This window comes from Ursus maritimus, unplaced genomic scaffold (genome assembly GCF_017311325.1).
Source record: "Ursus maritimus isolate PB19 unplaced genomic scaffold, ASM1731132v1 scaffold_36, whole genome shotgun sequence".
Classification (NCBI taxonomy): Eukaryota; Metazoa; Chordata; class Mammalia; order Carnivora; family Ursidae; genus Ursus; species Ursus maritimus.
Window position 1 is genome coordinate 12,821,677 of NW_024426230.1, and position 10,628 is coordinate 12,832,304.

The 10,628-nt window shown below is 55.8% G+C and overlaps 1 protein-coding gene across 1 annotated transcript in view; it reads left to right on the plus strand.

Moving 5' to 3' along the window:
• Window positions 1-5,112: 5,112 nt before the first annotated feature.
• The window catches only part of PAX9 (paired box 9), a 14,258-nt gene continuing 8,742 nt past the window's right edge, over window positions 5,113-10,628 (plus strand). Inside the window, exons 1-4 of the mRNA XM_040620860.1 lie at window positions 5,113-5,313; window positions 5,698-5,846; window positions 6,009-6,703; window positions 9,670-9,812. Of these exons, the coding sequence (XP_040476794.1) occupies window positions 5,113-5,313; window positions 5,698-5,846; window positions 6,009-6,703; window positions 9,670-9,812 (1,188 nt within the window). The remainder of the gene's footprint in view (window positions 5,314-5,697; window positions 5,847-6,008; window positions 6,704-9,669; window positions 9,813-10,628) is intronic.

A 10,628-nucleotide genomic window follows, 5' to 3' on the forward strand; every position in this document is an offset into this window, starting at 1 on the left:
CGGCAAACCTGCTTTTCCCACACGCAGCTGCAACTTTCTTGAGCTGCTTCAGCTCAAGGCTGTAGTGACCGCGGGTGGTGAACTGCTCTCGTCACCGAGCGGTGAGGCTTCTACAGATGCTTAGACCCAGGCTGGGCGACGTGCCTCCTCCCTCTGACTGGAGGCTCAGCCTGGCCTCCCGGAAGGGATCTTCCCTGCCCCTGCCCCCAACCGGGATCCATCCTTGATCGCACTTGCGGGACCGCAGCCACAAGTTTTGCCCTTTGCACATAAAAATGTGTTCTCTTTCATTTGCGGATTTAATAAACAAATGTAACCATATCACATGGGGCTCCGCGCCGTCCTTCTGAAAGCAATTCCGCTGTTGAAAACTGAAAAATGGGTGTAATTTGCGTTGAGAAAGTGATGTTAGGGTCATGGCAATTTCCCGGGCCGTTATTTATTTTTACTTTAAAGTCTTTAGGGAAGATTTGCTTATATACTCGGAAACCTTCCAATGCGAGGGTACCAGCAATCTAGTTCGCCTTCAACGCGCGGGGGGAGGGGGTGGAGAACAATTACTGAGTGACGCTAATATGGGGAAACTGAAAAGAAATGTCGATTGTTTTTATTGTAACAGAAGGAGTGAACAAACAGAAAAACCAACCCCGGGTGATCGGAAACAGGCAGGCGGGGAATTAAAAGCGGGTTTCAGGCGGCAGCAGGCCCCTCCCCTGCCTTTGGAAGGAGAAAGCGGGTGAGGAGCGCTCTCGGCCCCGGGGGCCCATCCCACCGCCCGCAGGGGGATTACCGCGCACTGGCGGTACCCTGCACGCTGCCGTCTTCTGGGGAAAGGGTCTTGAATCATAAGCATCCGTCGGCAGGAAGGCGGAGAGGCTGCAGGGAGGCTCTGGCGATTCTCGGAGAATCTTCTGGGCTCCTTCTGGGGGCCTCCTCCCTCATCCCCCGCCTCCACTGGGGCTGGTACGTCCTGCGGCGTCCGCAGCCGGGCTAAGTCCAGGCCTGCAGGTCAGTGTGTGGGCACCCCCACACCCCAACCCAGGGGCCCTAGCTGGGGCTGAGGGCCCTGGTGGTCTGTCTCTCTCTCACCCCAAAGCGTTTCCTTCTAGCCGCCGCCCCGACTCCGCCCGCGGCTCCACGCGCAGATCCCGCCTGGCCCGCAGCTCAGGGTGGACCTCCCTCGCCTTGGGCACAGGGTGCGCTTCCGGCTGCCACGTGCCGCAGCAGGCGCTGGGAGGTCGAGTAGGCGGAGGAGCTGCAGCTGACCCCGAGTGGCCCGGACAGAGCAGTGGGCAGATCGGGGTTGGAACCCGTGGCCCGGGCGTTCGCCGCTCAGTCTGGTGAGGACTGAAGTCCGGCCTCTTTTTCTCTCCGCCGCGCTCCATCTTTCACTTACCCAGAAAGAGGCGCTCCGTTGGGAGAATCGGATTCGAGATCTTGTTTCTACCTCATTCCCTCCTCACGAGGCTGGAAGCAGTCGCTGTGCTCCGAAAACCGTGTCGGAGCTCAGACCCTGTCTCCTCTCCTTCCCTGGACCTCCCTGGGCAGGGCGACAAGCCGGCACCGTCGCATGCGCCTGCCCGGGGTCCTGTTTCCCAGGAGGAGGGCAGGTTGGAAGAATCTGCCCCTTAATATTCTTCTCTGCCAGCTCTGCTCTTCGTAAATGCAACCGAGAACAGCAGGACCCTTCTCACGGCGCACTGGCACGCCCTCTCTCATTCTGTCCCCCAGCCGAAGTCGTAGTGACCTGCAGACGCCGGGTAGCAGCCCGGGGCATCGGTCAGCCTTGCAGAGCTAGGGAAGAGTTCCCCTTCCTCAGCAGCCCGTAGCGCCGGGGTCCCACCTCGCCGTCACCGGGCGGGCGCCGTCTGCCAGGCTGCGCGAGGGCGGCCTCGGAAAGAGCTAGATTCCTGTTCCTTCTCGTCGTCTCTCCTCAGAACCCGCTAGTGCGGAGAGGGGGGCGCCACAGGTTACCGTCCGCGGCACTGCGACCGCTGACAGATTTATGAAGACTTTACAGCATCTGGCCTGGGCCCGCAGGGGCAGGGCAGGAGTCCAGCCTAAGAGGTGCTCTGCGGGCTAAGTTCCCCCAGCCGCGTGCCTGGGCCGAGCCGGTCCTGGAGTCCCGGGCCCTGGCTCCCCTCTGGGCCGCGGACACGTCTGTCCCCGCCGGTGTCGAGCGTAGGGATTCTCTCCGCCCGGTGTAGCCCTCTCCTTCCCACCCTCCCCCGCTAGCTTCCAGTCTCCCACTGAGTAAATATTTACCCAGAGAACGGGTAGCCCCTTGGAGGAGGCCTCGACAGCATCCTGGGAAGGGCTTTTGGCTTCTCCCTGGCCTGTGTCAGCTGCAGGCCTTACTGGTTGTGTTTTGGTTTTGGTCTTTTAGAAGAAATTCTTTTAGTAGAAATTTTTTCCGATCTCTTTGTAATCTCCCGGGTCCACAGCAGGCAGTAACCAGGGAGCGCTGACCCCAGCTGCCCCTTGGCTGTTTCTCAAAGTCCTGCATCCCTAGGCCCACTGTCGAGGCTTACCGGCCCTTTAGGGGTTTTTTTTTCTCTCTCTCTCCCTCCCGCCTGCCCGCCTCTAGCCCTCGAGGCCTCTTTTCCCTTTTTCAGGTCGCTTATCTCTCTCTCGGGCTCTTCGGTTTGCGGGCTACCTGACCGTAGCACTCAGTGTGCGGCCCCGGGAGGGTTCAGCATCAGCACCTTCCCCTAGGATCCCTCGCCTCGATCTGTCTCTTGAAACTTCCACTCTTTTTGCCGTCCAAGCTCGGGCCTCAGTTTGCCGCGGGTTCTTAGTGTCCCCAAGCACCAACGATTCTTCGCGGGCTGCTGGGAATGAGCGGAGCTAAGAGCGCCGAACACCCGCATCCGCCGGCGTGATGACCGCCTGCCCGGCTCCAAAGAGCAGGAGAAGGGGTGCGCCACAAAGATAACGCGCGGCCGCGGCCAAGTCCAACAGGTGGAACTGGAGAGATAGTAGCAGACCTGTTTGAGAGCATGGGACTTATCAGTCAGCTGAAGGAGTTCAGAGGCAAAGGAGAGGGATTTGTGTTTAGGTTCACCTAGTAGGAGCTCTAAACAACGCGAGTCTTTGGATCACTCCGAGTTGGTGCTGTAGAACCACTAAAACCCTCATAGAGCGCATAGACCCACATCAGGACACCGAGTCTTGCCAGCCAGAAGGTGGAACAGCCCTTTACCGACGCTGCAGCCCGCAAAGTGCGCTCACTGGGGGCGCGAGCTGAGTAGAGTCGGCGCGTGAGATAGCCGTGCGTGTGGGGGGCGGGGGGCAGGGAGCTTCTTGAGCAAGAAGCCAGCATGTTCAATCTTCCACACAAACGTCAGTCGAAGGCTCCTCTCCGATACCTCAATCTCAATTAATTTGCACCAATCCCCCGGAAGGAATTGCTACATTAAAAATCTTGGATGCTCAAAGGACCTCTGCGTGGTGAAATACCAGGCGGTGCCGAACAATAGGTATTTGAGGTCAGGCCAGGGTGAAATCGCTATTGAGTCAAACTGCGAGATTTTAAACAATTGAAACAAACAAATAAAAAGACAAGTTCAAGTATTTCTAGTTGTGAGACTTTTCGCAAGAAACCGATTATAAAGAATTAAGGGTGTTTGAACTCATCTGTATCTTTTCATTCTTCTTACCTATAAATTTGAAATCAGACCGCGGCCCCAACCACAGAAGCATCTGGAGGTGGCTCTTCGTTTCAAAAAGCACAGATGATTATTCGTTTTTCCGGCTTCTTGTCACTTACTGGCCCGCAGTCTGGGCCCAGTCAGCTTCCCTGTATATAGTAGACCAGAGCCACGCACATCCCTCAGGACTCTGGGAAATTCACCAGGAATCCTGTGGGCACAAGAAGCAGCGTTACGACTGTCAAGTATCAATATCCTCGACCCGAAGCAGTCCATACACCCAAGTTCATTAAAGGTGTTCCCCATCTTGTTTTTAATTTTGATTAGCATTCTCCATAACCCATACTCAAAATGTGACTAACTCTGGCCGCCAAAAAGAGTACTGTACACTTTAGATTAGACTTAGAGTGATCGAAAGTGAAAATTCAGATGTAGGCTGACTCTCAGGGCCTCTGGTAGCTAAACAGAAGACGGGGGAATTATATGTATAGGCAGGCTCGGTGTTCAACTTTTTTGGGACCAAGTCTCTTTCATTAAACAAAACCCTTTTGCTGCGGGTTTCACTGGTGGGGGGAAGCCGGCAAACCTTGGCATCAAGTACCAGCAGACCAGCCCCGGGACTGAGCGCAGTGGCGCGCTGGCCTCCAAGGAGAGTGCCTCACGCACGGGCAATCGTCGATGTTGGCTGTGACCTAGCTTTAGCAGCGTGTGCTTAAGTTCTCCGCGATCCGCGCGCAGCCACAGCCTGGAGCCTGCGTGGCTAAGGTTTGGCCCCGCGCTCCTGGAGAAACCCACCAGAAACTGCATTGAGGGGGGCTAGTCCCGGGGGCAGGAGAGGGGTCTCCACCTGGTGGTCACAGTGGCCTCCACCTCTGGCTCTGTCTCCGCTAAACCTCCAGGTCTCTCCTATCGGCCTACCGTCTCACACCTGCGCTCTCGCCACCTGGCGTAGGCTGGAGTGAGGAGATAAGATCCTCCGGTAATAGCGTCCTTCTTCAGACAGCCCCTGGAGGCCTACGTGTCCGGCTATTCTAAGAAGCACCCCGCTACCTGACGGTGGCCCCCACCTCCCCCCTAGAGTTTTAACTTCAATTCTAACGCGTCTGTTTCCCCCTTCCCCAAGTCTCCTCAACGCCTTCCCCCTTAAAGTCTCTCATATTCAGACCAAATGCTTTCATTTGCTTATTCAGCATTTTTATCAGGCTGATTTTGTTGTCTGTTTGCGCTGCCGCTAGGAAGGTGTCAAACACCCATTTTCATTGTATTTAGTCACCCAGGTGCAGAGCAAGCTTGAAAGAGACAGCGGAAGGACTTTCCCGGACTGCACTGTCGCTCAGCGGCCCGCACCAATCAGCACGCAGCTTGACCTCGGGCCCTCCTCTTCGAGGGCGTGTCCCCAGTGAGTGAAAGACGGAGCCGCCCGGCCCAGCTCAGGCCAGCCCACGTTGCTGCTTAGATTGAAATGCAGAACTCTAGCCTCTTTCATCGGGGCACAGACTTCCTTTTACTCCTTCCTTCTGCACTCTCGCCGCCTCCTCCCGGGAAGAAGCGGAGGCACCGGCTGCCCCGGGCAGCGACAAGCCGGGCCACTGAGGCTGTGCGAAAAGTTTCTTTTTGGGAGTTCGGAACTGGGGCCGCGTTGGTGTACTGCTCGGAGCAATGGGTGAGTGGCGGCGGGGGGACGCTGTCAGAGCCGGGAAGGGAGGGAGGGAAAGAGAGAGCGAGGGAGGGAGGGAGCGCGAGGGCGCGCACCACTGAGCGCTTACACTCTTCTTATTGACTTTGCTCGTGTTCCTACAAGTTGTTAGAAACACGCTAAGGGTCAGGGCACACAGCAGTTCAGTATTGAACACTGGCTACTGGGTTGCTGTTGATGCCATTTTCTGATCTTAAAAGAGGAGAGCGGTGGCACCAGCAAGCTCCGTAGCCTCAGTGAGGACCAAGTTTTGTTTCACACAAACTCACACACTCAGAACAGGAAAAAAAAAAAAAAATCCAAACCGACTGTAGTTTCTCCTAGACCTTGTCTAATTGCGCCGGTCCCCAGGCGGGGCGCTGGGGCTCAAGGGGTAGCAGCCGAGACTTTAGCGCCGAGCAGCCGAGAAAGAGCCAGTTGCAGGCGTCAAGAGCGATTTCCCCGCCTGCTTCGGAGGCTTTTGAACACTTGGAGCGGCCCTGCGTCTCACCACTTTGCTTGTAGTGGCCGCAGGCACCCCTGGAATGGGGGTGGGGGAGGGTCCGACTCGTCCTTAGGGGTTTGGGGCCATTGGGGAAGGCTCCGGACAGTAGGGTTTGGGAAAAGCCCGGCTCCCGAGTCCCGGGTGGGTGCAACTGCCCTGCCTTCTGACGTGGGCTGAGGCCGAGTGGTAAACGGCTGTCCCAAACTGCCGGTGCGCGTTCCCGCGCGCCGTGTGTTCGTTTTGCAGAGCCAGCCTTTGGGGAGGTGAACCAGCTGGGAGGAGTATTCGTGAACGGGAGGCCGCTGCCCAACGCCATCCGGCTTCGTATCGTGGAACTGGCCCAACTGGGCATCAGACCGTGTGACATCAGCCGCCAGCTACGGGTCTCGCACGGCTGCGTCAGCAAGATTCTGGCGCGCTACAATGAGACTGGCTCGATCTTGCCAGGAGCCATTGGGGGCAGCAAGCCCCGAGTTACCACCCCCACCGTGGTGAAGCACATCCGGACCTACAAGCAAAGGGACCCTGGCATCTTTGCCTGGGAAATCCGGGACCGCCTGCTGGCGGACGGCGTGTGTGACAAGTACAACGTGCCCTCGGTGAGCTCCATCAGCCGCATCCTGCGCAACAAGATCGGCAACTTGGCTCAACAGGGCCATTACGACTCATACAAGCAGCACCAGCCGGCGCCACAGCCGGCGCTGCCCTATAACCACATCTACTCGTACCCCAGCCCCATCACGGCGGCCGCAGCTAAGGTGCCCACGCCGCCCGGGGTGCCTGCCATCCCCGGCTCGGTGGCCATGCCCCGTACCTGGCCCTCCTCCCATTCGGTCACCGACATCCTGGGCATTCGCTCTATCACCGACCAAGGTAAGGGCTCAGGGGCCGGATGGTGTGGATGTGCAGAGCCTCGCTCTGCACCTTCGCTGGTGTCTCTGTTTCTGCGGCCTCCAGGCGGGCGTCTCTCCCACCACCTGAGGCTTTTTCCTTTCGAAACCAAGGAGTCCTCCCAGGGGGTGTCCTGATCTCATTAACTTGAAATTCATGCCCTCCGTTTCCTTGCCACACACAGTCTCCTGCCTCATCTCAAACTACCAGACCCATAACATCCCCCCATCCCCAACACATGGTTCGCATTTTCCACCCTCCCCCGCCTCTCGCGCCGCTGCAGCCTTAGACCCGCTCGCTCACTTGGAGAGCGCGGCCCGGGTCGGACTTGGGGCGCAGCCCGGGAGGCCTGAGCCGGCGTGGGGCTGCAGGCTGCAGACACCGCTGCGGGCAGCTTGTTTGGGGATCAGATGCGGCCGCGAGGAGTCGGGCACCCTGTGGAAATTGCAGTATTCTTGGATTCTGGCAATCAGGCCAAATTTGCTGAGGCAGGAAGTTCAAATGTCACCTAATTGGTTTCATTCTTATGCTTCACTTCATTTTCCTCGGAAACGGAGGTCCCGAAGTTACTACTAGTAACTTGCATGTTACTGCATTGCTCATTCTGGGACTAATTTTCTGCTTTATTTCTCTCTCTCCCTCTCTCTTTTTCCTATCGTCCCCACCTCCGGCCTTTACCTTAACAGACTTCACTATATGTATCTTAGGAAGTGGCACCAACCACCGCTGTGATGGGAACAAAATGCAGGGTGTTTTCATCATGTCCCCTCTTCTTTCCTGGTTTCCCCAAGCCTGCGGCTTCCCTTTAGGGTCCCCTGGTCCCTGGGAATGCGAGTGGACATGTAGTACCTGCACATTCTCAGCGTGCCACCCCACTGTTCCTTTCCTTTCTCACCCTTGACCTTGCTGTGTAGCGAGTGTCTTTTCTGCTTGGTAAGAACAATTCCCCGAGCCTTCCTGCACAGTTGGGCTTCCGCAGACCAGACTTTGTTTTTCTTCACTTCATAATTAAACAAAACAAAACAACAACAACAACAGCAGCAGCCGCAGCAAGGAAACGGGCATTAACCTCTTTCTCGGTAGGGGGAAAAAGTCAAAATGTCCTAGATGCAGAATTTAAATAATACAGAGATAAGAGCCTACCGTTTTAATTTCCCAGCCAAAAGTTTAAGAAGTGCAGGGGGAAAAATTAAGTAGGAAAAAGGGGGTGGGATAGTTCCTTTAATTATTTCCTGCCTTTCTCTGTTGCCACCACATTGGCACAATTATCTTTTTAAGTAATAAAAGCAGAGCCCTGATTTCTCATCTTCGTGTTTGCTGACTGTGAATTTACAAGATTCTTCTAGGAGCTCGGTTTTGTCTTATTCCAAGCTGGTGGGAGCTTTAGTTGGAGAGAGTTTGCCCTTGATTTATAGGATAAACTGACCTCACTGACATTTAAAGGAAGCCCCTGTTCATGGGAAAGTGTGAGATCAGCAGAAATGGGGGCTCACAGGGGGATCTCAATTTCTTAAGATAACTTCAGGCTTGTGCCCACCGATTGCCTTTTGTCTGGGAAGGCAAAGAGAGACTGGCAGTTCTTCGCCAAAACACAGTTTCCTGGTGCAAATTGGAACACAATCTAATTCTTTGGAGAGGGGGAGGAATATAGAAAAAAGACTGACAGAGTTGATTTTCCCTGGGGATCCTACAATCAGACCAAGTATCAGTTGGAAAAGTAATGGATTATATGGAGAGGAGCAACTTTTCTTACTAGATGTTGTTGATTCTGGAGGCCAGCTTTAAACAACCTGTTTTCTGACAAATCTGTGACTATAATAAGTGATCATTTCTACACTATGATTGCCCCTTCAAAGCACTGTGTCAGATGGAAGTATTTAAAATCAAGTTGCAGTGGCTTTGTCAAACTTCAGTCCTCCACCTATAGGTTCCAAAGACCAAAACACATTGCTTATAGTCTTCAAAAATCTTGTCTTTTAAAACTGCACTTAGTCATTTAAAGATGGCAGTGATTCAATGGGCACACTTCTAGGTATTGTGGTAATCAGTTTACAGCATATAATTTTCTTTGTATCTCCATTAAGAACATAAAGGATAACTGACAGCTTTACTCCTTTTTAAAAAGCACTTAATTCTGCCTTCATTTCCTTAACCTTTTATTTCATTGAATAAAGAAAAACAAACCCTCTCTCTATAACCTCACCACTGACGCTGGTGGCACTTACAGTGGTAATTGTAGTATTTATGTTTTAAGTTATATGCACATATTTAATGTGTAGACATAGAGCATCAAGGGTCATCACAAATAGTTTTGCGCGTACAAGACAAACTGTGCGTGCATATTTTGCATGTGTATTGTGGGCATCTTGTAATTATTTGTTTGCAAAGGACTTTGCAGGTCTTTTGTCTCCTCTATTGACATAAGTACTGGATCCCCACAGCACAGAGAGCACTTTTGTGGCTGTCTCTGAGCACCGGCCCAGGCCCAGGACGGTCAGGCCACGGACGCTCCTCTCTCCCTTTTCAGTCCGCACCAGTCCCCGCTTTCGTCAATCCCGAGTCAACCCCGAGTTAGGACTGGGATGACCTGCGCATCCAGCTTCACGTGTTTCATTCCTCGATTTAGGAAAACTCTCAGGCTCCTTCCATTTGATTCCCCGGGGGAATGAGGAGGGGAGGAGGAAATTAAAGGCTGTTGAAGAAGGGAAAGAAAAAAAAAACTTCCCCCAGGCGTGGGTGAAAGAGCTGGGAGAGGCCTACCCCGAGGAGAGCAAACTTCGCCGGGGCCCGGGCTGGAAGCCGGCGAGGCCGCGCCTGGGCCCAGCGCCCCCGGGAGGTCGAGGGCAGGGGTCGGAGTCCTGGAGCTCGCTGGTCGCGGCTTCGGGCCGCGTCTCAGGAGGGGGCGCGCGGGCTGGATCTGCGGCTTGACGCCTTCTCCTCGTCCCCAGGCGTGAGCGACAGCTCCCCCTACCACAGCCCCAAGGTGGAGGAGTGGAGCAGCCTGGGCCGGAACAACTTCCCCGCCGCCGCCCCGCACGCGGTGAACGGGCTGGAGAAGGGAGCCCTGGAGCAGGAAGCCAAGTACGCTCAGGTGAGGACGCGGGCGCCCCGCCGGGTGGGCCGCGAGGCGGCGGCGGTTTGGGCGCCGGGGGGAAGCCTCGACCCCGGGGAAGCCCGGGCCGACCACCCGCCACTGCCGGGAGTCCCGTCCGGGGCGGGTGAGGCGGGACCGAGGCCCGGACCGTCCAGGGCGGAGTCGAGGCCTCGACCCCCCGCCACGAGCCCGGGGGCCTGGGGCGGCGGAAGCGCCTCCGGGCCTGTGCGGCCTCTGCAGGCGCGGGGAGGCCGCGCCTGAAGCCCCCGCCGCTGCTCGCCCCGGGGCGGGTGACCCCCGCGAGGCGCGGCCGCAGGGCCCGGCGGCGCGACCCGGTCGTGAGGGCTGCGCCCGCGCGAGCCGCCTCCACGGCCGCCGAGCGCACGCCCGAGGTCGCGGCCTGCGGGGCTGTGGGCTGCCGGTCCTCGCGCTCGGACATTTCTCGGGCCGTGGCCCCCCGAAAACAAGCAAACGTGGCTCGCCCTGCGATAGTGAAGAGAGGGCAACCAGATAAACTTAATAAAGTTCCCATTTCCCCATTCAAGGTCACGTTGTAATCTCCCAAGGGAGGCTTGTGAGAAAACCTCAAATTATACGGACTGGCTGTGGACCGTTTAATTTTTCTTTCCCTCTGTCCCTCCCCCGACTCTGCAAAAGAAAAATTAAAACACTCGTGTTTTTTTTCCCGCCCTGATAAAAACTAAGCAGCCACCACTACAAAAGCCCTAGAGTTTTGAGTCTAAATTCACCACCAGGATGGAGTCCCGAGCTCAAAGCTCTGAAAAACAAACAAACAAACAAACAAACAAACAA